The sequence below is a fragment of the Botryllus schlosseri genome, chromosome 7, assembly GCF_051294905.1.
Source record: "Botryllus schlosseri isolate E-star chromosome 7, Bs_hap1, whole genome shotgun sequence".
NCBI classification, from domain to species: domain Eukaryota; kingdom Metazoa; phylum Chordata; class Ascidiacea; order Stolidobranchia; family Styelidae; genus Botryllus; species Botryllus schlosseri.
The window spans coordinates 22,226,662-22,253,795 of NC_137242.1; the positions used below are offsets into that span (position 1 = coordinate 22,226,662).

Below are 27,134 nucleotides of genomic sequence, written 5' to 3' on the forward strand. Positions count from 1 at the left end.
AAAGATGTTATAATGAAGTGAAAATTGCAATATATGAAAAAGGTTCACAGTGCAGAACCTACCGAGGTTCTGTTGTGAACGCGAACCTCTGAATTTCCGAGGTTCACACACAGAACACGAACGTGAACCTCACGTTCACACCATCCCTAGTAGCGACCAATAGCCCACTGGCTGAGGGGGGTCTGGGGTTTGATTTATCACCCTATGGGGCCAAAGACCAACGTTTTTTTCGGGGGGCTGAAGAAGTGCTGTTTTTCGGTCCCCAATATTTGGGGGGCGATAATCGGTGTGGAGCTTCAAAAGGGGGCAATGATTCCATAAAGGTTGGGAACCATTGCTATAGACCGTAAGCCGTATGTGTCGTGTGACAGTCTCCAGCCTCAAGGCCAAAATTTCCTATGCTGTACCGGGACCGAATTTCCGAGGCTGTTATCCGTAGTTCTTCAGAATTATTATGTTTTGGATTCAATATGACATGTCCATTTGTCCAATCTATATGAGATAACAATTGCGTATATATCCGAACTCGATGACCTTTCCAGTTAGGCTTACGCAATCTCTCGAGTTATAGTAATTTCCATTTCTGCAGATAATTAGTCAGGAATAGTGCGAACATCAACCGTGTCGAATCTTTGTTCCGTACGCCGTTTAGGCAGTTACCACACTTCAAGTCACAGCTCACCGGCAGACCTCTCGCGGCACATACGTTAAAATCACTGTTGTCGGGAAGTTCGTGTTACCGTACCACCAATTAAGTTACTTGTTTACGTTGGAACACGCCCTTGTGACGTCATGTTGATAAAAAGTCGGTTGCAGCCCTTGCCCCACCACCCGATATTGTCACGAGCCGCCACTGGTGATATCTGGTATCAAACGGAGCCGAGGTCACGTACATAAACACGATATGTCCTACTGGATGATGTCACGTCACTTTTGATAATTACAGGAGCTAGTTAGGACTGGTTTCTGTATATCCGAATGAAGTTGCCAACACAAGGTAGATTAGTTGGTCGTTGTAGTATTTGAAGTGCAAATAGCATTTATCTACTATGACGAAATTATGCTTCCATCCGCTACCATGTTGAGATCGTTCCAAGGGTGAATTATGACGCGACTGTCGGGCAAATGTTTGAGGAAAGTGTACCACGTCAACATGAGTGTTTAGTAGGGATGGTGTGAACCCCTGAAAGGTTCAGGTTCGTGTGAACGCGAACCTTTTTGAAAGGTTCTGTGTGAACACGAACGTGAACCTCGTGACGTCACGTGACGTCACAATGTTTATTCCAACCCTACATTTTCGTGAAGTAGTAGGCTACATCAATGGACAATTGTACAATGTACGTACATACCTATAGCAGGTATAGAGACGACTCAGGCTACATTATGAAACCATTCCAGCGATATCTATTAGTACATGTCGATATTTTCAGCATCACCAAATGTATCAACTAACAATCAAATGCTACAATAATTCCATAAAACCGATATATTATCTCCCATCGGTTGTCGACAATTCCGACAACGGCTCGCAAGGGAATATATGTTTACGCCTCAACGATCTAGGTTAGACTATAGATCACTAACCTTCGTAGGTTAGTAATCTATAGTTAGACTGTACAGTGGACAATGTATTCTGAAGGCGTCAGACGATTGGTACATTGATGTTGATCAGAGTTAAAAACCGGAGTCTTCACTTGCTACAGACATTACCTCAAAAAACAAGCTATAGCTGCAGTAGTCAACACCCCAATCAATCAGATTCGGTTTTCCTAATACAAAATACAATAAACATATCAAATCAAGGTCGCTGCCGGACGCCGTTATAGTGATTATATCGCTACTACGGATAGTTCCGTCATAATGACAAATCATGCTAAAATTTACGCGCAGCCTTTGAGTTCACTCTTCATTGTTAACCTATTGCGCAGGCTGGTATATCGTCGGGTGTCGGTAGTATTGTAAAGGCTATTGAATCGGATCTACGTGGCAGTGAGTGATGACATCCTGGATTTGGAGTCATTTTAAAACCATCATGGAAGACAGTCGCAAAGCAGAATGTCAAATTTGCCACAACATAATTAGTCGCGGAAAGGACGCAAGCCGTCTTACTCTGTCCTCGTTAAGAAGGCACTCGAATAATGTCCATAGCATCAAGAATCCGAAAGAAGCGGAAGAGGGTTCGTCGTCGAAGTGTGCATCTGACTCACGCCAGCCGACAATAGTGGAAACTTTAGCAAAGAAGCAAAAGTTGGACCTAGCTAGCCCCAGAGCGATTAAAATAACCCGATGCATCTCTGAGATGATTGCTGCTGATTTCATGCCTTATTCAACGGTCGAAAACCGTGGATTTCGTCGAATCCTAGATCTTCTGGAACCAAGGTACAACATTCCATCGCGTGCTTATATAAGTCAAGTTGGAATTCCCAAACTGTATGAAGATACGAAGGCTTACATATATAAATTATCAAGCAACGCTATTGGAGGCATCTGTTCGACCACTGATATATGGTCAAGTCGGGAATGCGATTCATTTATGAGCGTTACAGCGAACTTCTTCGCTTACAACAAGCATGGGGAGATTAAACGATACACCCCAGTGCTGAGCTGCAAAGAGATGACTAGATCGCACAATTCGGAAAACATATTACTGCAAATGACGCAATTGGAGAAAGACTGGGCGGTGAAGTTTGATGCTGTATTATCAGACAATGGTGCTAATGTGGTGAAAGCTCTTGCCGATGGTCAATATTTAAATATACGATGCATGGCACACACTATAAATTTGTGTGTTACCCACTCATTGGCTTGTCAAGACACGGTCAAAGACGTGATCACTGCAACTAGGAGTATCGTAGGCCACTATCACCGCTCATACCGCGATGCTAGGCTGCTCTCCGAATGTCAGAGGCGAATGGAATTCCCGGAACATAAACTGATACAAGATGTATGCACAAGATGGAATTCCACATATTATATGTTGGAAAGATTCCTCGAGCAGCGCGAAGTAATTAACGATATGTCTTATAGAGGCATAAGTAATACACTGACCAGCAGTCAGTGGAGATTAGCAGCTTGTGTAGTCAAGGTGTTAAAGATCTTCGTCACGGCAACGAATGAGCTCTCATGTGATTCAGCGACTGCATCGCTTATTTTGCCGACCATTATGAACTTGATAAACAGAGTGGACGAATTCACTGTTGATCCTGAGATCACCCATCTAGAAGAGCTATTGGAAGACTTAAAATCACAACTGCAACGGAGATTTGTGAGACCGGTAAAGGGTGTACGACAGAACAGAGACGCGTACTTCAAAAATAGGAAAACATGGGAATACTGTGCCGTTAGCTCTGCACTAGACCCACGCATAAAACATTATTGGTGTTCTAAATCAGAGAGTTCAGAGGTGGAAGAACTCTGCTTAAGTTATGTAACTTCTAATATTAATGTTTCCGGTGCAGAGTCCTCGGAAAGTAATGGAGAGAGTTCATCAACTTCGAAAACTGAGGATAGCGTCGCGTTTCCACGGGACCATGGCCGGCAAAGAGAAGATCGGCGTCAGAAAGATCGTTTGTCTGTCGTGGTCTCAACTCTACGTCAGTACCTGGCGGAAAAGCCTATTTCAAAGAAGAGGTGCCCGGCCAAATTCTGGGAAGATCGGTGCAGCAAAGACTGTCCACATCTCGTTAAACTTGCTCTAAAATTTCTTTCTTGCCCAGCCACATCAGTGGAGTCAGAGCGGCTGTTCAGCTCTGCTGGGAATATTGTTTCACCTCTGCGCAACAGACTCACTCCGAAGAACGTTGAAGTCCTGACATTTCTCCATGTGAACTTGCACAAGCTGGACTTTTTGAATTAGAAAACTTACCTTATTTGTATCAATTTCGTTGATGTCAATAATTGAGTGAGCGCCATTCACCGACTAGCTACATGCGAGTGTATTTCGTTCTAGATTTATGTGATTGCCGGCCATGCCCACAGCAAAGAGTTGCTAAATATTTAAAACGCAGAGCTCAAAATTTTGGGCTAACGTTTGTAACAAAGCAAATAAAGTGTTTGAAATCGGCAACGTGTATGCTCGTTTAGTGCATATTCACTTTTTGTGCTGCCAACTCCACACAGAGAGTGGCCCGAAGTTGAAATAGGAAGACTTTCAACCAAAGCTGTTAAAGTGACGTAAAAAATGTAATTTTGAAAAAGGTTCACAGTGCAGAACCTACCAAGGTTCTGTTGTGAACGCGAACCTCTAAATTTCCGAGGTTCACACACAGAACGCGAACGTGAACCTCGCGTTCACACCATCCCTAGTGTTTAGTAGTCGTTGTTAGTCGTTATTGAGTAAGGTCCATATCGTCTCGTAAATCATGCCCAAAGTCAAAAGTGGAGCAAGTAAAAGGAAAGAAGCAGCTGCCTTAAAAAATCGCATATCAAATTTGCCGAAAGTGACGGAATATTTCAAGGTCAGGTCAGTAAAGCCTTGTGCTAGTAAAAGTATCATCCTCGCCGCTGAGCCTAACGATTCTACTGAGGACAGCTGCCAAGAATATGCAGAATTGAATGAATCAATCAATCTAGATTATGCGCATGATTATAAGGAACATTCGGAAACGTATACCCTGCCATCGCAGGATGTGTTACATTACCGACAACCTCAGGAATGCACGCTATTCTCGGTGATGATCCCGGGACTTGGCCAGAGAAAATATCCGAAAATCAGAGATGTGACATAGTAAGGCGCGGTCCACGTCAGGTACATTATAACCTTCGCGTTTGACGATTCCGTCCCATGACGGCGCTTTACCTCAGCTCACTACCAACGTATTTTAAACAACGGTGAGAATGTTCCGCGTTCATGGCTAATATATTCTGTAGAGCAGGATAGAGTGTACTGTTTCTGCTGAAGCTATTTGGGGTTGGTTGGCATCCATTTTCCATTTGAATTAATAAATGGGAGGGGCTATCAAAGAAACTGAAAGACCATGGAAATGGAAATATACATCAACAATACTTCGCTCAATATGTGGCACTTGAACAAGGAATCGCAAGGTCTTCCACGATAGACAAACGAGAGATGGAGTATATAAATACGAGCACAAATTTTGGAGAAACGTCCTGAAGAGGTTGATCGATATAATTTCTCTTTTTGGCAGAGAGGAATATGGCGTTCAGGGGGTCGAATGAAATATTTGGATCGCCGAGCAATGGCAACTTTCTAGGCTTAGTTGAGCTTATGGCAAAACGAGATCTATTTTTAAAAGAATTAAAGAGCATGAATGTAATTATTTGAGTCCTGCAATTCAGAACGAGCTGATAGAAACCGTGGTAAAAGAGGTAGTGAAGGAAAATCTGGGGCAAGTGAAGAAAGCAAAATACTTTTCAGTTATTTTAGATTGCACTCCATATTCTTCACACCACGAGCAAATGTCTGTTATTTTAAGATATGTGGAATGTGACTATCGCACCGCGGCTGTGGTGACAAGAGTCATTTTTCGGGTTCTTGAAGGTAGATTACACCACAGGGGAGGGTTTGCTCAAAGCATTCCTCGAATGAGTAGAGGAACTTGGGCTTGATTTGCAGGACTGCCGGTTGCAGGACTGCCGGGGGCAATCATACGGCAATGGTTCCAATATGGAAGGGAAACAGTCTGGTGTTCAAGCCCGAATGCTCCAAATCAATCCCAAGGCAATGTATGTGCCATGTGCTAATCATACGCTAAATCTGGTTTTGGTAGAATCTACGTCTTGTTTTCGTCCTCACCACAACGCTGGACTATTCTGAAAAACCGTGTCAAGCATTCACTCAATGCACCGCCAGACACACGCTGGGAAAGTCGCATCAAATGTATCAAGCCTATTCGATTTAATCTGAATGAAGTTTTACTGGCTCTTAATGTTTTGCAAGATCATTGTCTTTCAAAGAAAGATGGAAAAACTGCTTCAGAGGCCGGATCTTTATTTGCGTTAATGAATTCATAGAGCTTCATATTGTCACTGATTATTTGGCATGACATTCTCCGTGAAATTAATAAAAACTGCTACAAAGCAACGGGGTATCGCTACGAAAAGCAGTGACGGAGGTTGAAGCTACTGCAACCTTTTTACGCCAATATCGCGAAACCAGCTACGAAAATGCGGTTCCATGCAGTCTCCGCATAAAGTCGATTTCCAGTACGCATTTTCTCAGCATTTCTAAAAGGGTTCTTGGTGCGATCCGGGTCGCATATATCGATGTTGCGGGCCGCATGCGACCCGCGGGTCGTTGATTGCCCATCACTGGGTTAGCTTCTAATTAAGATGCGAGCTGCCGAACGCAATACATATATATATATATATTGCAGTGTAAAATATTCCCGTTATATTGGCGACTACGCAACCAATACCGTTTCGTCACGCACCTTGTGTAAGTTGTGCGATAAGACTATCGCAACGTCGTACATATCATTGCATTGGCGCAAAACACACAAGAAAGAGCTGGCGGATGGCCATGGCATTGGAAGCGATTTCTATGCGCGCAACTACGCAAGAGTCCGATTCCAAGGGGACCTTCGCACGGTGATTATTCAATAATGTTATGTTCAACACGCCCGCTTACCATAACACGTTCCATTACGACAGCTTATCGACACATGCCGTGACGCACGTCACCTCGATCGGGCCAATACCGCCATGATGCTGTCAAACCCAACTTATTTGTTCGGCACCTTGCTACGGGATGATCCAGATCGGTTAATGCGATACGCGTCCAATAACGATGATGGTGGACGGGCTAAAAAACGATCGCCAAACACTATATTCAACACATTGACGACAGTGCGAGGATTTATTGAATTCGGTCGTTCGCACTGCCCAGAGTTGTTAGGCAAAGTTGTCGTTGCCAAAGACCAACTGCGCCTCCTGCAGATCGTCGATGTCACTAGGAGAGGTACGAACCTTGACCGACAAAAAAGGGACCAGCAACATCTAGCAAACGACATGGTAGTAATTAACGTCCATTGGCATCAATTCAAAACGTATGAGTGTTGCGCTTATCGCATTGTATTTCAATACTTGTTCAGGATTTGTATTTGCATCGTAGAATGATGGCATCGGACGAATTCAAAGAGGACTTAACGCGCGTTATCAACGACAACTGTTATCACGCGTGTCTGGCGGCACTCCTGATTGACGTAGGAGCATCCACCGGGACACGACTGTCTCATTTCAGACGGGTCACCGCCGAAGAATTAATGAATCCCGGCAAGCTGATCAGCGACCAGGATCGAGTAATCGTACAAGTCAATCAAACAAAAAGCAAATCGCTCGTCGGTATGATTGCGTTTGAACACGACCGCTATGAACGATTCAAATTGGTGAGCATTGAGCATGCTATCTATATAGGCTATTGCTCATGTCGTCATAAGTGCAGAACTAGCTTGCGGAATGCGTTAAGCAGTGACGTACCATTACCAAGTACTTTTAATTGTGTTACAGTTATGCGCTCACCACAACGGATCCATGAGCCCCGCTGAGGCGCCTGCTCTTCGTTCTACGACAGGTCAGCCCATACGGCAGCTGTCTAAATGTGTCCAATCATATCTGACAAGACACGGAATGCAAGGACTATCTTACCAGCATTTACGAAAAATGCTGGCCACTATGGCAAGCGGTCTGTCTCTTCGGGAAAAGGATGATGTAGCTGCTTCTTCATCTCACTCGATCGGGGTAGCCAACGTGCATTACGACGGAATGTCCCGCAATGCAAGTGTCGCAGCGGGTGCAGCCATCGGCAGGAAACTCTTTAATCGTGCGTTGGCCACACAGCACGAAACTATACACGCAGACGCCGCTAGGTGCGCTGGAACGTCCCATGATGATATGGAAACAGATCTCTCGTACGGAGGTAAATTAACTCGGTAAAGCCTTCACCGTATTACATACGCGTTTGCTAGAGGACATATAACGCATTGCTCGCAAATAAAAAATAAAATTATGGATGACTAAATTGCATGCTTGTCTTTGCAGTGAATGAAACTACGGAATACAATGAATTCACGACTGCCAGCCGCCGTCCCACGCGTAATGATGCCCAAACTACGTCCGGGAGCGTCCAGTCGGCAGCCCGTGCGAAACATGAACTAAGCGTCGTTGCGCGACCACGATCCGATCCTGTCACGACACCGACATCGATAGCCTCATCGGATTACGCGCATCAAGCCTCTTTCCAGGATATGGCACCCAGCGGTACGCATATGGCTATCGGGATAGCACACGGATCTGTTACTATGCCAACTATTTTCAGATAACATCCCTATTGCAGCCGCACGCCTTGCATTCAAAAGGCAACGAATAACGAGCAAGAGCCCTATATCCATTAACGAGGATCAGTTCCTGTGGCTTTGCCGTCATCCGGACCTATCCTTATTTTTGCGGCGAACGGGTCCGATGCTCAGTGAGTCTTTGCGACATGCTGCTACGCGATGTGGGTTAGCTATTGGCCCCATGCGCAGCAAACTGAGACTGTTGCGGGACTGCCACAAATGATAGGTTTGTCGAGAGACATGGTATGAGTACGTGACTCTTAATGGTGGAGGTCGCTTGGTGATGTTGATGTGGGTGTTGTTTCACGAAAAAATATAGACATTATTGCAATATGGTGTCGCGAATTGATAGTATATCGTCGCTTGCAGGTGTATATATATGTGCATAGTCATCTAAAGAATTTGCAACGCACTTCATATTAGACGCTGAAACCTGCGTAGCGTACATAGGCGTTATACATGAAGCGATAGGCTGTCAGATAAGTACGTTGAGGTCAAGCACGGGTTTGTGCTGAATGAAACTTACATGTTGACTTCCGAATTTGAAGAAACACATTACTAATTTATATCGAATATAGTCAACTGTCCAGTGCAGAGGCATAACTCGTACCCAATCGATTTGCATGTAGAACATCAGTTCGTGCGTCCGCTGCGTGGTTACACAACCAACAGTAAGCTTCACGTCCAATATCAACGCTGACCATGTCATATTCCTAATAAATACATGCGTATATCCGTTGTAGTGCGCAACAAAGTTGTTGTGTGTTAACTCGAAAGGAGACCTTCATATCAGACGATACCGACCGATAGTTAGGTGTCGAAGAGCCAGCATATGTATCGGTTACGTCGCCTTGTGAACAAGAGTTGTGAGCAAGGAAATTCACGAAGCGCATGCTAAGATCACGTAGTTCGAACGTCCATTTCGAATAGGGTCTGATTCGTGTTTCATCTGACTTGTTACCAGCAGTTGAAAACCTTTCACACCGCAAGCTGCGCTCATTGTCCCATTTAGTGTTTGTTGTTGAATTGTATAAACATGTGTATTCTGATTGGTATGAGTAAGAGTGCAGCAATGTAGGATGATATGCCGAAGTGAGCGTAAAATACACTAGGCCTAATAAGAAACATTCCGGCCCGCCATAAGTTGTACACCCGACATTTGGCCCGCGACCAGCAAAATGTTGTATACCCCTGCGGTAAGGGGTTATTCACCCAACTATTGGTTTGTAGGTGTGTATTATTGATCAAGGCGAGCCGTACCCATATGCTGTTCGTCGAGTCGCACGTTGCGCAAAGTGTGACGACGTTCGATAACCTTGATGAAACAGCGGTGTTACAACATCACTAATATCGCCAGTCGTTTTACCATTGCAACAACGTAATTATGCTTCGGCGCCAGTATGCAACGTGTCAGTATGGCGATCCCAACATATTGGTTTGGTATCGGCTCGCTACACGCGGTTCATCGAATGGTGGGTCACGGCCACGTACAGATACTGTTTGCACGGCACATACACATTGCACATGTGTAGCTCAGATATATCAGGCGCGCGACCCGTGAATGCATTTCGGCCTTTCCAGTATCCCTTAGTAGCCTAGTGTGTGATCGACAGGTATGAATCAGTGCGCATCAAATCAAAATAAGTTAGTGACCTGTCAACGCACGTGTTTCCCGGCAGGCATATCGGGGTAGGGCCATTTAATGATCACACGGTTATAGACACCTTGCGGTAGTGACCAACCGAACATCCGCTGCATATTACCTTAAACGGAAGTAGACCGCGCCGATCACTTACCACGTCGTTACTTCAAGACATCCGTGCGTTCTGAGTAAATTATTACATAACTCCCCCCCCCCCCACCAATACCCGCATATCGGAAGTTATACGTCGCCTCCTAGAACACAGTGGCGAATAAAATCTAGATTGCGCTCTCGCCAAACACCCACGTTAACTAACCATGTCGAGTGTCCATTGCTAGTTCACGGACGTTTGACTCATATGCGCACGGAAATCGTGAACATTCATGTTCTGTATAGTAACAGGGATAACGTGCCCTAAAGTAGGTAGTCACTTTGCAACATGCATGAGCATCTTGACGGCAGTTAACACATCCTGATCTCACGTAATGTAGACGGTCGCATAATTTTTTTTTCTCGATTTCCGTCCCTCGGATTAAATAATCTATACCGGGGCGAGGCAGACACTTTATTTGCTGAAAACCGGTATCTTAGCAAAGCCCACGGTGTTCGGAAGCCCGACGTCGTTTCTAATTGCCTTAATGATGGCAGTGGTGGGCCATTGCACATCAAGGCGTTATGCCCACGACTACAACAATATGTTGACAATGAACTCGGCGTCAGCAGTTTGAAATGCTTTACTAAGCGTTCTTCAGCAATCTTACATCACGTAGCGGGCCGCGAAGTAAGACCTCGCGCGACGCGTGTGTGTGACCACTGCTCTGGAAAACTCAGCGATATCCACGACTCAATACCAAATGGCATATAACGGATGACACGGCTGGCTGTTTTTCTATGTAGATGACTCGGCTTTAGACCGCTACCTATTGCATTGCAGCCAATACCGTTACCTGTGCCAACATAGTTGCCGACCCATTCATGCGTCACTATGGTTACTATTAGGTAATTATGGAGAGCGATGGGAGTTCAATTGCCAATTAGCATCGCGTTCATTGCGCTTTGACGATCATCATGCACGAACGTTTCATACCAGAAATACGAGAAAATACATATAGTAACGATGAGCACCCAGACTATATACCCGAAATTCGGGAACTGTCCTGCACTGAACAGGAGCCTGAACCTTGCTCGGACACAGCTCGCGGGTAAGTCATTAGTTCGGTTATTACATGTAAAAGAGCATTGAGGCGTTAAAATATGTGCGTTGTGTCAAATCACGTTGCGTCTCTGCTCATTGTGATAATACTGATTCCAAGGACGACCAGTGAGGGGTCCGGTCCAGGAGAAGAAATCTACATGTTGGAAAGCGACACTCGCAGGTTTGCAAGATGTCAACATACACAGTGTCCCACTAGTCATGCACCGCACGTTAAGACGCAAAAGCATCAGTTCTGACTTCATAATCACGGCGCGTGGCATATGTACCACATAGATGCGTCGTCGACGGCGAGTGCTACTTTAACTTACTAGTTATGGGCATGATGTTGTCCTGTGCACAACACATGATAATTTCACAGTACGTCGTCGGCAGTCGAGTGCGTGGGCGAGATTGTGGTCACCAACGTCAGGTCGCTTGCCATAACGGTGATCGTCACATGCTCTGGTACGTCCTGGACCAGTGACCTTTGTTGCTAACAAGTCACGTACTATGAATGTTCATTACAGATGTGGACGATGAACACAATATAGCACAGGTCGAAGATTGCGAGCTCCGTCACGGTGATATTATTGTAGAGGGCGTGTGCCTTGACTTCACCGATTGAATTTCCTGGTTGAAGCGTTTCGTAGTTCTTGACATAAAACACGACATACCCACCATTCGTGGTTGACCTATTACTGCAAAACGTTGCCGTTCGAAGGTACTGTAGATCGCACGTAAACACGAACAGATACGAAGTAGGCACCTTACCTGTACGGCAGTGTTGGGATGACTCGAGTCATGACCTGACTCGAGTCGGAATCGAGTCAACTTTTTCGTATGACTTGACTTGACTCGAGTCACTTTGCGCAAATGACTTGAATTGACTTGACTCGGAGCTTCAGAAACGTGGATTGACTCGTGACTCGGAGCAGAAGTGTACGAGTCAATTTCAAGTCATCAAGTAACGGTATCGATTAAGTCACCCTATCTTATGTATGTTCGGATTGTTCACGATATGTGGATGTCACTGGTGAGAGCAACCATTCATTCACTGATTGTACGTTTCACTGATCCTCCATTGTTACATCACACATAAATTGAGCGCAAACGAAATGATCACAGCTTACGTTGTAGTAGTGTAATAATCTAATAACAACGTATCTTTGTTCGTATACGACTATGCTTATGTGCAGTGCTCAAGTTTACCAATCCCCTTTTATAATAATTTAAATCGAACGAACATAGTTTATGTGTTTCTATTCACAGGGATGTGTAGATGACGTAGTGTACCATATCGATTTGTTTCAACTTTTCAAGGCTTCGTATTCGATCCTCTATTTAATAAGGACGTACTGTAGCATGTAGCTATACAGCTACTCATGAATTTTATTAGTACTTCAACGTGTGCGTGAGGGATACAACGCATTTATGCATGCATATTTAACCTTATATTCGTTATTTGATTCAAGACAAATGGCCAATTAATTTGTCTTTCACCCAGTTAGTAAAATGTAATGACTTTGCATCGTCACTCATACTTCGAAAATTCAATTTGACTTGAATTGTGACTTGACTCGTGACTTGACTTGACTTGACTCGAATTGACTCGAGTAACCTCCAAAAACTAGTGACTTGACTTGACTCGAGTCACTTTCGAAAATCGCTTGACTTGACTTGACTCGAGTCAAAATGTGCAATGACTCGACATGACTCGTGACTCTAAGGTAGTGACTTGATCCCAACACTGCTTTACGGTCACCTGTTGCAAGTTACGTTTCGCCGCTGCCCGCTTCACTCATAGTGTCAAAGTATGTTACATAACAGACTTGGACAACTAGATAATTCTAGTTGTCTAATTTCACTAAATTATAGCGAAATGCCAGTAATCTAATTCTAATCTAATTTGTGAAATGCTTCCGTGCTCTAATTCTAATTCTAATCTAATTTGTGAAATGTTCTTATGCTCTAATTCTAATTCTAATCTAATTTGTGAAATGTCCGTATTCTCTAATTCTAGTGATAATCTAATTATTGTTTTCCTGAAAATGCCTCTTTGTCCGATGCATATTGCACTATTGCAGTGAGTTAAAAAGAATATCCCTCTTGCGTAGGGAAGTCCAGTGCCAAACCGCCATCGCCTTACTTACACCGTGCAGTCACAGTAGATATTATGACGAACAATAGCCTGCTAGAGTAGCTTGTAGCCTTCGAACAACATTCTCGTTTCTAAAACCTTACGTTAGTACATCGCCATTCTGACTAACATGGGCGATGCCCACAGTTACCATGAAAGAAGTAATATTTCAATAAAGTATAGTAAAAATCAAGCCAAGCTTGGTGTCCAGAAGTTAACCATTCTCATGGTTATGGGAATGCACTGTTGTTGTTGTTTATTAAACAAAAAATATGTGGCGGTTATCGCCTCACGGTCTTTTGCACCACGCACTGTGATTTGACGTGAACTGCATTTTGCTGTATTATTTCCCATATACAATTTCATTCAATTTCCAAGTTTCTGCGAACTAAGTAGCACTAATTCTAATTCTATTCTAATTTGAGAAAAGCTGTGTAGCTCTAATTCTAATTCTAATCTAATTTGGAAAAACCGTGTAGCTCTAATTCTAATTCGAATCTAGTTTGAAAAAAACTGTGGAGCTCTAATTCTAATTCTAATCTAATTCAGAAAAACTGAACATTTTATAGTTGTCCAAGTCTGTTACATAAGTGGAAGATATTGCTAACAAATACGAGCTAGCCATCCTCACTCTACCTACTACCGATTTGTACACTTGGTTACTGTTGTAACGCGCTAGTGCTGCCGATTTCAGTGACATTCTATACACTTACTTCCTGATGTAACATCGACATACACAAAATACAATGACAATCCGGTGTACACTAAAACATATATTGGCACTTTTTTCAACACCGCGGAACGCGACGGCACCCATCGCGTAAATGAGAAGTAACCAACGTGTGCGCGGCGCGCATGAGTTCAAGTGTTTCCCTAAAATGGATCCTGTACTTCCTGGCATAATGAAAGGTCCATGACAAGGCTGGTAACCCTGTGGCAGTAATCTGGCGCATTACTGTCACGTTGCGTTTCATCGAATTTAGGGCGACGGTTCGAGTCGCCGACGTCGTCGCGTGGACGGGGTAGCGCATCCTTGCCAGCTTCAGCGGTATGTGGGTCGACGGATTGGCGTACCTGCGAAAAAGTTGCATGGATTACATGCCATCATCATCGCACTACGACATATACAACTGATACTACGCCAGCAACTCTACTTTACGATATGCATAATAACGGGTAGCAGACTCACATTCTGTTAATGTATGCGATCGGCTCGGTCACCACCAATGGCGTTCGGAATTTAGCCTTTAGCTCACTGGCAGCCTGCAGGGTTCTCTGGACGTTGGTGCTGGTTATGCGTCCGGACATGGATAGGCTTTTAGTCTGTATTACATCGTACGTAAATTACCGTTATACTGACGGTAGACGTCGGCATATTAGCTATACATACACGACTACTCACCATCAAGAAGCCGTCGCACTGTGCGTCAGCCCGTCTCCCAGGTTTCTTGCCACCGCAGTACACGTACACCGTGTTGTTATTGAGGTCCCGGAGCAACAGGGCCATACAGGGTACACTGCACCTGAAGGACCAGAAGTGTGCCCGTATTCGACGACTTTCTAGTACGCTCATACTGTACTCAGGTAACTCTGTAACCGACGTGTCTGCCATGCTGCTGCTGTCTATTAACAGTAGCATTGTCCCCTTGCATCTATAAGGCGACCGATGCGACAGGTACGCAACGTGCGATAATGATTGCGCGCTCAAGTCGCCAGCATTCATCATCATCATCATTGCATTTGCTGATTGCACAATACGATCCATCGCATATTGCTACGTCCGTTCAGTTCATCTGTAATGCGAGGATGCTATATCAACACTTAGGCGGTTGCTCAGAGTTTGAATAAGATGCGGAAGCCACACGAGGATGAGTACTGCGATGATATACGGTAGCTGTACGATACGCGTATTACACGTCAATCAATCATAACATACCAACTTGTGGTTGGGCCGTATGACTAGTTATGTAGTGTACGCCACAAGGCGCCATATTATACGCAATTGCCGATTTTTCACGTGTTTTATTAACGATGAACAGTTATGCGCAACACGCCCCCTACTGGGATTCATTCAGACCGATTGCAAATGGACGGCGCCTTTGGTGTAGTAATGAACCATCGACAAGTCACGCCCATTAATGGCATTTACGAGATGGATTCATACACAAATAAGTGTTATACGTTGCTTCAGGTAGGTGCAATACATCATAAGGCGCGTTAATGTAACTGTTGCACTTGTTCAGTATCTTATCCTTTTGCATTGCATACCATGCCTTATAATGTAATATTATGTCGGATATAGATATATAGGATCACTTAATAGTCACCCGTGCGCCTAGCATTTCTAGTTGCTCTAGGGCGTTGCCGATATTACGGCGCATTGCTTTTCAACCTTCTTTAGGACCATCCGCCATTTGCTTGTGCAATAAACGCCATTCGCACGAACTAATCCGAAATGCGACACCAGACCAAAACGAAACAAGCCTACTCAACAGCATGTTCGTTCGGATGTGCAACAAATTGGCAAATATGTAGCTTAAGCTATCAAGGGTATCATCGAAAAGTCAAATGTCGTCGCTCGTTTTGCTTTAAATTGCTTCACTAAAACCGTCCTTAGTCAAACAATATTGCTGAAAATTGGTAAAATACGATCTGCTATTGCTTGAATTACCTGGCCTTATAAGTACATACCGGAATCAACCTCCTTCGTTAGAAGGAGCGCAGCATTACTATATCAAAGTAATGAGGCAACTCGCATTGAACCGTGCATAGCACGGGATAAATTTCAATAGAAATTAAAACGTCTCCTAAAGGATGGAGTCAATTTGCAACAGATATCAGCATATTGAGACCCGTGAACACAACCTGATCTAAGTTCATGTGGACGGTCGCACAAGTTACCCTGTACTGTCGTCGACTTCCGTAACTCGGAATAAATTTGCTATATCGGGGCGAGGTTTACACTCTAGCTGCTTGAAAACGGTCTCCTAGCTAAGCTTAGTCGTTGCGGAAGCCCGACGTCAGTTCCTAACCGTATTGGTATTGTAGGGTTACCATATTTTTGTTTCACAAATTCCGGACGCTCTTCAGCGCCCACTAGCGGATTTCAAAATGAGGTGTGAGCGCATTGTCGATCAATATGACGTCACACCAGCAACGCTTTGTCTATCGACTAGAGGTGGTCGCGATCCGGTTCAATAGTATGTGGTTGTGTATTGTATGCTGTAACCTGGGCCGTAGCCACATATTGCAGCCCCATCCCACCCAAATAAACACTGGTCTTGGGCCCATCGTAGTGTATTCGATGCAAATTCTGGGGGTTTACTATATGCATCTGGTCGTTAAATGATTTGAATGAATTGTGTCAATAATATTGGCTCTTCCATATATTACTGTATAATTTCAATGCTCTCTCCGTCCACATAATCAGAGTCAACGGTAGAGAGCTGATGTAGAATGATGACTTCGAAAATGCAAGGGGCGTAATTATGCAGTCAGGTTCATGTCACGCCGATAAGATTATTTATCAGCCTAATGCGGGTGTGCACTTCACCACTGATCTATATAAACACCGCACATCCGGTGTTTTCCAACCTTTTATGGTCGCGAATCTACCCCCCGGTTTAGAACCAACATCTTTGAATAAAGCATCCAAACGACCTAAAACGACGACTCTATGAATACCGATATCTTGTAATTGCGATTACAATTAGACTTCGTTTTGTAAACGAATGTAATTTTTTATTTATTTTTTGATCGCAGTTTTTGCGAGGGCGGTAGTCCCCATATTAAAACCAATATATATGATACTAAATCGCGCGCAGCGCGAAGAAAAATTTCATGTAGCAAAAATCTGCCCAAAAATAGTCTTGTTCAGATTGATTTACGAAAAAAAAAGATATGAGCTTACTTCAAGCCTTCAAAATTCCGGACATTTAGGCATATTTTAGAAATTCCTCCCGGACGCAGTTTTAACAGTGAAATTCCGGACGTATGGCAACCCTATGGTATTGGCAACGGTGCGGCATTTCACATCAAGACGCCATACCCACGACGACCACAATATGATGCCAATGAAATTGATGTCGACATGTAGACATGCTTTAGTAAGAGTTCTTCAGAAACATCAAATCACGTAACGGGATGCGAATTAGGACCTCATGGGTCGCGTGTCTGTAACCCCTACTCATTGAAAAATGTCAATATATGCAGTGTACCACCAGCCATGCAGTGTACGGTAATACGGCAAACGCTTCAGTATTATTTTATACGCACGACCAATACGGGAACCGCGTACACTTCATCATGCTAATGCCAGCCCCGTTCGGTTCGATAGCGGTATGTCGTCACAATGGTCAAGCCAATACCATTTCCGGCGTTGATCACTGACGTCCAAGTGCAGCGACTGAGCCAGTTACGACAAGCAAAGATGGAGAAACACGTAATTACACCGGAGTTCATAGAAATTGATAGATTCGGGACGGAACTAAGTGCGGTCACAGAAGAATGCGTGCACCCCTCGGCCACCGCCTACGCCCTCCCTACGGCTGATGAGTAAGTGCTTTTTTGTGTAGTACTTGCATAGACACTCCTCAGTCGAGATGGGTTTGAAGGTGAAGAATGTGGAAACACGCAGGTTTGTACACGCAGTATGTCGCGGTATGATATGCAGCTATCATATATGATAATAATAGGCCTAATGTTTTATTACAGCTGGACGACGGACGACTCCTCATTCGAAATGGGTTTGAAGGTGAAGACAGTGGCAACACGCAGGTTTGTACACGCAGTATGTCGCTTAACTGTCCTGTATATATAAACGGTGGTGCGTTTAGTCGGGACTCACCGCTTTCAACGGGCGGCACGGGTAACGCCAACCATGGCGAATACGAATCGTGCGCATTGATTGTACGATAACATTTGTAATGGCCTCAACTATTATCAATACATTGCAGCGTTGCACCCGTTTCCGACGAAGGATACCCCAGTGGCGAGGCGGATGAGGTCGTCGAGGATGGTACGTCGTATTGGAACATACAATGACAGTCATGACCAACTGACTACGTTACATCTTGTTCCTTTCAGGCGAGACGGGCTACGATTACTCGGTCGAGAGACTTGAGAGCTCGACCCGGATTGTACTTATAATTCACCGACGCCAGAAGGATTGACTGAGCCGTATTAATAAAAACTACGTTCGATTATGACTTTTCGATAGTGCAACTGGGTATACTGGACAGACGGCAAACTGTCGTCATTCGATACGAGCATAATTATTGTGAATGGTTTTCATTACGTATTTTGCGCACTTGCACAGAAATACTCGCAATCAATATTAATGATAACCGACTGTATACGCCCGTGGTGGTGTCGCTTATGTGCATAAGCGCTAGGTCAGTGGTTCCCAACCGGGGAGGAATTCCCCCCTTGGGGGGAATTTTGCAATTTTTAGGGAGGAATTCCACTTCAGAATTGGATTTCCTAAATTGTTCACGTCCGAACTGTCATGTAGTCAACCAGTTATATCCGAACGTATGCTCCTTATGTTTTTTTTTTGTTTGCTGAAAGTATGTTTGAATGCTATTTGAAATCTCTTTTTCACATACAAATTCCCCCCCCCCCCCCCCCCATTTTTTAAAATTAGTTCAGATGTGCTGCAGTTCGCAAGATAATTTTGTAGGCCAGCGACGGCCTCTCAAATCAAATATATCCTAAGCGAGCAATGTCGTGCCGTATCTATCACAACAAGGCCTCTAGTGAAAGTATTTATCTTATATTTTCAAGTCAACATTTTCAGACAGTGACAAAATATTCCAACGTCATCGATTCAAGTCAAAGAGATCTCTAGCCTTGCTTTATTTTTAGTGAACAGCAGCTACCCGATCGAAAAAAGACCTGGTAAACTTGGTGCAATGTGGCCGAAACGTAATGGGTGTCCTAAATTTCAATGAGCTCCAGCAGGGAATCTGATCACGTGTATGTTATATATCAAGGCTGTAACCAAATCACGAGGCTCCGAGTCACAAGTCAATCTCACTTTCATAGTTTTTACTCGAGTCAAGTCGAGTCATTTTCAATTCACCACTGAGTCAAGTCCGATTCCAAGTCACCGAGCAGAGGGTCGAGTCCGAGTCATGGTATTATTTCTCGAGTCCGAGTCCAAGTCACACTCCAGTCAACACTGTTTGGTGATATTGAATGATTTGGATTTATGATATAATTTTCCTCACTTTGAGCAGTTTCTTGTCGCATTGTCAAATACCAGGATCAATAGACGAAATTCCAATAGGGTGGTCACTTTACTGTTCTTCAAAATTACAATGAAATGTCGGTCTTGGCCGTCTTATAGTCTCAAATCATATGGCTTGGTTCGAGTCATGAACAATGACTCTAGTCCAAGTCGAGTCAATACCCAGATTGTCTCGAGTCGAGACGCTTCCGTATTTTGAGAAAATGACTCGAGCCAAGTCGAGTCATCAGAAAATGGTGACTCGAGTCAGACTCGAGTCTGATCAACCGTCCTATATGTGAAAGTACCAATATTATTGGCCAAATGCATACGCAAACTTGAGAAAAAATCGCGGGACCAGTAAATTTATGCATAGTGATTTTTCACAACAGTTATATTAGCGATTGGTGCATGGTAAGCCGAAAGCACAAATGGAAGTGTGGGGGTCTGTTTAGTCAAGCCTTCCAGAATTTGTTTGATTGGGACCAAGACCATTGTTTTTGGAGATCTACAAAGTGTTATTACAGCACAGCTAGAAACAAACACTCGGTACCGCCCGTCTTATTCTCTCAGTCAACAGGTGTTTGCGCGGTAAAAATGACCTTTTTTAATCATCGGGCAGATTTATCCTAAGGGGGGAATTTTGGCTTAAATTTCGGCCAAGGGAGGCACGAGATGAAAAAGGTTGGGAACCACTGCGCTAGGTGTACTACCACCATGTCCATTAACTCATACAGTAGTGCCGGTATCATCGACAACGGTATGGACTTGATTGTTGGTATACTGCGGATGCCTCAAACACGCGGCCCGCGACGGCGTTATAGCATTTCAGGCATTCACCAATATATTCCAGTGCCGTATATGTTTTGTAGATCTAATAACTCAAAGTGCAGGCTGAAACTACCATAACATTAACGAAATAGCTAACTTCACTATCGCATCACGTTTGGAAGCCCTCATGCCGTGTAGGAGATCGGCTTATTACGTTTCATGCTAAGTACATAATGATAAGACATGACCCGTTCGTGCATCGTGACTGCAAATCGTGATTGTGTTTGGTGCGACTTTTCGTCACTCGATCTCATACTGACTAGGTGATTACATTGAAGTGACTCGAGTGAGTCGAGTCAAATGTCAAACCCAGCGAAGGACTGGCGACTGGGAACGGTGACTTGGTTGAAAATCCTACGAACGCAAACAATCTCTGGTACCGTCATAGGGAATAGTACTATATCGAAAGGTTGAAGTTGCGTTGGCGGGGTACATAGGTAGCTAGTCAGGTCAGGGTGACAGCCATTGGCATTATGTGACATCCGTGACATATGGTTGAATATATGCTAGCAGTGTTGGGATCAAGTCACTACCTTCGAGTCACGAGTCATCTCGAGTCATTGCAGATTTTGACTCGAGTCAAGTCAAGTCAATCTATTTTCAAACGTGACTCGAGTCAAGTCAAGTCACTCATTTTTTGGAGGTGACTCGAGTCAAGTCGAGTCAAGTCAAGTCAAGTCACGAGTAAAGTCACAATTCAAGTCAAATTGAATTTTCGATGTATGAATGATGATTCAGAGTCATTACATTATGCTAGATGTGTGAAAGACAGATTAATTGATCATTAATCTTGAATCAAATAACGAATATCTAGTTAAATCTACATGCAAAAAGACGTTGTATCCCTCATCACGCACACGTAGAATTGCTAATAAAATACGTGATTATCTGTACAGTACAGCTACATGCTACAGCGAGTTATTATCAGCCAAAATGTAGGACCTAATACGAAGCTTCAAAAGTTGAAACAAATTGATATGGTACAATATCCCACAACACCTATTTACACATCCGTGAGAATATAATCGCACAAACTATATCTGTTCAATTTAAATCATACAAGAGGGTTGGTAAATGTGAGCAGTGCGCAACGTCATGCATTGAGCCGTCTAAGGAACAGAAACACATTGCTATTTAGATCAATCTTCTACTACTACTTCGCCAACGTAGGCTGTGCTTGTTTAGTTTCCCGTCAATTTATTTGTGATCCAAAAATGGTGGATTTCTGTAACGTAGAATCATGAATTGTTGCTCTCACAAGTAACACCTGCGTACATCGAATAGTCCGAACATACACAAGATACAGTGATATATTCGACACCGTTTACTTGATGACTTGAAATTGACTCGTAAATTTTGCTCCGAGTCACGAGTCAGTGCACATTTTTGAAGCTCCGAGTCAAGTCAAGTCAAGTCATTTTTCCAAAGTGACTCGAGTCAAGTCAAGTCGTATGAAAAGTTGACTCGAGTCTGACTCGAGTCAAGTCATGACTCGAGTCATCCCAACACTGTATGCTAGGTGTTGTTTGTGCTCGTGATCCATGTGACTATCGTTGGCGACTAAGGTAGTAGCACGCTCTCCAGACGTAACACCAATGAATTCGTCGCCGAGTGGCCAGGTCAATCCCAGGGGTTCTTAACCAGCCGGGCCCGTAGCCTATATCGGGTATCAAGCACTACAACAGGGTGTACGAAATGCATTGTGGAATTAGGCCTATGTGCTCTGGAATAGTACTCGGCCAATTGATTCAATTGGAACATATTCCCCGCGTTACGCGTGATTTCAAGTGAATGGGTTTGCTAATCCGATCTAGGTGCCATCAGACACTGTGTTGTAAATGGACATGGGCGATCGCATTGAAAACACAAGGGGTTCGATCGGTAACAAGGTAAAGAAGCAATGGTATTGCTGTGCATCAAAACTGATTATATTCAAGTTGTTAATGGTTATTGATGGATTACAATAGAAATAGACGGCAGAGTCTAACGCTGATTTAGTATGATTTTGGCAATGACAGTAACAACAGCCGATACTTATGACCACGGTATCAAAACCAGGATTAGGCTACACCGCTCAAATGCTCTGATATCATACCTACTTCCGGTAAATGTAACATTAGGTTACATATAATTGTGGCACGTTAAATGTCCAGTATATGCAATTTTGTAAACCGACATTAGGCATGCCCTCGTATGATAGCTGTACCTCTTAAATTAACAAGATTATGCCTGATACGAAATCAATTTTAGCGAAATATTTCACAATGTGTCACTTTCGTATCAAGAATGAATAATGCAATAGCAAGTTGCACTGCCACGAAGTTTGTAGAATGCCAGGTCCTGTCAAATAAATAGGGCTGCGCAAAATAGAGTACATGAGGGAGTCGATTTCGAGTAACCTAATATGCGTCGAGTCGAGTCCAGTAATCGAGTATCACCCAGCATGACGTCATACTACATCGCGATCTGTGTAACTTAAATATGGAACTTTATTGTATCCACAATAACAGACTCCCTGTTATCGGTCGCTATAAAGACAGTTTGTTATTGTTAGAGCATATCGAGTTTATTGCACTCGGTAGCAATGTTGTGGAACGATCGCGGCTTCGAAACATACTAGATCCAGTACCGTTCGGAGCTTTGTAATATGTTTCATAGGCTACGATACGACCGATAAAGGTTAAAAGACTGTAACAGGCAAAGTCATTGTTTGACCTATCGTTCTCGTTGATGAAATCACCTCCAGTTGCGAGAACAGTCTAATTCGAGTACTCGAAAAACTCGTATTTTACTACTCGACTCGACTCATCACCATTATTACCCGAGTCATATTCGAGTACTCGAATCATTATGCCCAGCCCTACCAATAATGCCCATTTCGAAATTATGCTTTGAATATCGCTACGATTGGTACGGCGGCCCGCGGCGTCACATAAATCTGGGAGATGGCCCGTGAGCACGTTCGAATTTGATACCACTGGTCTAACAGATGGTGGTGCAGTGGTTGGCGTGTCCCTTACACTATGTATACTGAGCCTGCGTAGCCGATAGAGATCCTGAATGTTCGCGAGGTACCGATCGTTATTGTCCGATACGATTATCTCCTTTTGATGTGCAATACAACAAATTTGTTGTGCCTCAGACTATAGATTACTAACCTACGGATAGATACGCAGGTCCCGTCGTTACGCTCCGGCAAGCAGTTACACTTGTTGCTGAGCAATCTAAAAGCAGCATATTTGGTGGTGTTATAACTTGCGACCCGAGAGGTGAAATTCAATGAAACTGGTCTTAATTGAGAGCTACTGTCGCACTGATTCTGAGAATACCAATTAAAATCTTGTCGGGGAAAGGGAACCACGTCAAAACATCCCTTGAAATATGAAAATCGGCATTGTTCTGAACAATCGCTTGGTGAAATTGCAATTGTTACGTTTATCGTGTTGCGGTGGTGCCATTGTTGGAACAATGCCGATTTTCGGATTTTGAAGGCTGTTTTGAGGTGGTTCCATATCCCCGTCAAGATTTTAATTTGTATTTTTGGAATCAGTGCGGCAGTAGCTCTCGATTAAGACCAGTTTCATTAAATTTCAGCCCTCAGGTCGCGAACTATAACACCACCAATTATGCAGCTTTTAGATTGCTCAGCAACAAGTGTAACTGCTTGCCGGAGCGTAACGACGGGACCTGCGTATCTATCCGTAGGTTAGTAATCTATACTCAGACCGGATATACGCTTGTAATAATGAAGATAACCTGATCGACGTTGACATTGAATGTGAAGTTTAGTGTTAAGTGCGTAACCGGCGGGCGCATGAGGTGATTTTACATAGCACATTTATTGGATACGCACTGGGCCTTTGAATAGATTATCCATGAAGCAGTAAAGTGTTTTTTAAACTTTGACGGACGCCGTCCGTATTGAATCTTCATCACGTAATAGGTTCGTGTGTATTTTGTTACGCAACTTGTCGTTGATTCCTTTGTAATGCGGTGAAGCTAACTGGTATGAAATGTTGCCTAAGTTGTAAATGGTGTCATATTTTCGGAAGGTACATCGGCGTAAAGTACTTCTCGGTACGACATGGTATGGAACGGAATGGGATTTGTTCATACTCCATTCCCGCCTAATCGATCCATACCCTACTTGGCAACTCTCAATACCGTAACAACGTATTCCATACCCGCTTTGATACTTTTTTTCCATATAATGTAGCGACTTGCCCGACCGTTCAAGTACTATACCATTTATGTTATGTGGAGATATTCCGTCGTTGGAAACGCGTTAGGTTCTTGCGAACACTTACCGATAGGATACGTCGGAGGTAGCATGGGTTACGTACATACTCAGTGCCGTTGCCATCGAAATTGCCATTGCTATTGGTCACATAATACCTACATCAATGTATGTTAATACTAAACGGTGGAATGTACTATTGCACATGTCAAGTACAGTACGGTCGCATAACGGTTCAGTTATCACTTGCATACCGCTCCATGTAGACACACGACTGGAACGTCATCCCAAACACTAGGTACCAGTGACTAACTAACGATTAGCAGGAACTCTGTCAGTATGACACACAACAACGGGATACGTACATTCAAACTAGGACGAGGCCGCTAACAATTCCATTTGTGTGCCTTGGAATCAACTTTTATCAAAATACACCAACCAAAACTTTGTCAACAAAAGGAGTTCGTGTATCACCTAAAAATAGTACATTGAACGCTATCTCTTTCATGCTGGTGACGTCATATTTTGTGATACGATTGTTGATATACAATGTTCTGTTAAATTCTCTACTAGTTGCTGACGATTACCAGTGACGAGTGTCAGCCGAAAATATTCGGGTTCATTTCAATCTGACAGTGGCGGCTCGTGACCAGAGATGCCACTGGGATATTTCGGAAAAACCCAGATGTGGAGACGAAATAAACCCAGAAAAACCCAGATCCTATATTTCACACAAAAGACACGAGATAGCTGTGAAAGCGGAGCCTGATATTCGTCAAATACACTCATACAGTCATTGAAGACTTTGATATCGAATTTACAACAGTTCATAATACACATTTTGCTTGGTTAATACTGCGAATCGCACAATAAACATGTTGTTTTCCTCTCGACATATCGCAATGAAACAATTGATGCGCATCGTGAATACTTAATAGTGTACCGGCACTAGTTATATCATCGCGCTGCGAAAGTTCAATGCAATGCCATCCATTCCCTATTTCTAAGGATGATTTCATTTATTTTCAGCGACCTGGACAGATTGAAAGTAGCTTTCGATTGATTAGTCCTACGACAATCACTTTTATTTGGAATAATCACAGACCAATGTATAGTGAAAATAAATACCGTAACTGCCAAATCATGAAATTCAGGGTTAGGGTTCGAATGTGTTGATAACCGACACCTCTGATTAACTTGCTAACTAACTAACTCTCTCTCTCTCTCCCTCTCTCTGAGTGTCCCTGTTGGAACTGTAAATATACTCAGATAACAATAGGATTATATTAGTCGAATCATCACTTGGTCTGTTCATGTGCTTGTGCATACCATGCAGTTACATGATATTATTGATACATGCCGAATTGTTCACCAAGTGCCGAGTTCGCTACTGGCAATCGTCATATATGAACATGACTTTCTGCGACCTGGAAGTTACCATTCAATGAAGCTCCGTCGCATCAAGCGGAAGCCTCTTATTTTAGTAGTGAAATAGATTCTCAACACTTTGTCGTTACAATAACAGCAAAATCCATCGACGATGGCGAACTGAAGTGCGTGGATTTTACGATATTGCGAGTTTCGACCATACGAATCTAATAATAATTTTTTAGCGTAAAACTGAACTGGCGAACTGGATGTTGAAAAAACCCAGATTTCAACTTCGCTATGTATGGGCGTTTGCAAGTGAAAGCACAAGAAGAACGCGGGTTTCGCTGTGATCTCGGTATATATTGATTGCTGTGCGTCTATAAATGGTTAAATTGTTATTGAACAGAATTTTAGGTGGGGCAATGCACCGGTTGCCCTATAGGACGAGCCGCCACTGCAATATGAATATACTATTTAATTGTATATTGAAGTTCTGTACCTCCAAGAAGCTATTCATACATTCAACTGTATCTCACGGGATGGCAGCCATAGGACTACCAATTGCGTTGCGTATTCACGATCATATATCGACACGATTTGTCCCGTGCGCGTTATCGATATCACACGTCGTCATACCGATTAGGGAAATTATGTGAAACTAAGCGTCATAATAAAGACAGTTGCAGTGTGTGAAGCAATTCCATATCCGTCTGATTCCATCCTGGAGTTCGTTGGTTACGGTTCAGCGAATATCTGTCGAATACCGTTGTCATGCCAATGGAGAAGAGATAGCAATTAGTCACATGTTACATGCTGGTCACATAGTCATTCGTGTTTGTCGTTATAGATAAAATGGATGCCTGCTGTCTGCAGCATGGCTAGTCACTGTTAGATTCGTTATGCTGTAGGGAAGAATACCCGTGTGCGATGGATGTAGGTATGCTGATATCCGACTACCGGTCGGTTGTCAATGTATTACGTGACTGTGCGTTACGCAATAGACCGGAACTGCAACTCAGTCAGCAGCAATCCGGTGTATACAGCTCGACTTGTCGACGGTTACGTTATGTGCATTATAAATGGCTGCCTAATCGGATGACGAACTAGTACGCCTTTCAAGAGGCAACTAAATGGCTGGGATATATTGCAAACATGCGGTAGTTATAATATATCACCGGTTGTGTGCGTATACATAGGT

The 27,134-nt window shown here is 43.5% G+C and overlaps 3 protein-coding genes across 3 annotated transcripts; 2 read left to right on the forward strand and 1 right to left on the reverse strand.

Moving 5' to 3' along the window:
- Positions 1 to 1,402: 1,402 nt before the first annotated feature.
- LOC145442813 (zinc finger BED domain-containing protein 4-like) lies at positions 1,403 to 3,926 on the forward strand. The gene has a single exon (XM_080320826.1). The coding sequence runs from the start codon at positions 1,997 to 1,999 to the stop codon at positions 3,854 to 3,856; it is 1,860 nt and encodes a 619-aa protein (XP_080176952.1). The 5' UTR covers positions 1,403 to 1,996; the 3' UTR covers positions 3,857 to 3,926.
- Positions 3,927 to 5,513: 1,587 nt separating this feature from the next.
- Positions 5,514 to 8,766, forward strand: LOC145442836 (uncharacterized). Its single transcript, XM_080320857.1, has 5 exons — positions 5,514 to 7,007; positions 7,073 to 7,346; positions 7,468 to 7,876; positions 7,999 to 8,217; positions 8,276 to 8,766. The coding sequence occupies exons 1-5, from the start codon at positions 6,664 to 6,666 to the stop codon at positions 8,515 to 8,517; spliced, it is 1,488 nt and encodes a 495-aa protein (XP_080176983.1). The 5' UTR covers positions 5,514 to 6,663; the 3' UTR covers positions 8,518 to 8,766.
- Positions 8,767 to 14,021: 5,255 nt separating this feature from the next.
- On the reverse strand, positions 14,022 to 17,447 carry LOC145442883 (uncharacterized). Its single transcript, XM_080320920.1, has 3 exons — positions 14,671 to 17,447; positions 14,458 to 14,591; positions 14,022 to 14,342 (listed from the first exon to the last, which is right to left on the reverse strand). Exons 1-3 carry the CDS (start codon positions 15,031 to 15,033, stop codon positions 14,057 to 14,059), a joined length of 783 nt encoding a protein of 260 aa, XP_080177046.1. The 5' UTR covers positions 15,034 to 17,447; the 3' UTR covers positions 14,022 to 14,056.
- Positions 17,448 to 27,134: the final 9,687 nt, after the last annotated feature.

Bases quoted from the DNA above. Each gene is read 5' to 3' on its own strand.
- LOC145442883 (XM_080320920.1), bottom strand. From the start codon at position 15,033: ATGGATCGTATTGTGCAATCAGCAAATGCAATGATGATGATGATGAAT. The intron at 14,592-14,670 runs GTGAGTAGTCGT...GATGTAATACAG, and splicing joins AGTGCGACGGCTTCTTGATG to ACTAAAAGCCTATCCATGTC. The intron at 14,343-14,457 runs GTGAGTCTGCTA...ACTTTTTCGCAG, and splicing joins ATCGCATACATTAACAGAAT to GTACGCCAATCCGTCGACCC.
- LOC145442813 (XM_080320826.1), top strand. From the start codon at position 1,997: ATGACATCCTGGATTTGGAGTCATTTTAAAACCATCATGGAAGACAGT.
- LOC145442836 (XM_080320857.1), top strand. From the start codon at position 6,664: ATGATGCTGTCAAACCCAACTTATTTGTTCGGCACCTTGCTACGGGAT. The intron at 7,008-7,072 runs GTATGAGTGTTG...TTTGCATCGTAG, and splicing joins CATTGGCATCAATTCAAAAC to AATGATGGCATCGGACGAAT. The intron at 7,877-7,998 runs GTAAATTAACTC...TTGTCTTTGCAG, and splicing joins AACAGATCTCTCGTACGGAG to TGAATGAAACTACGGAATAC.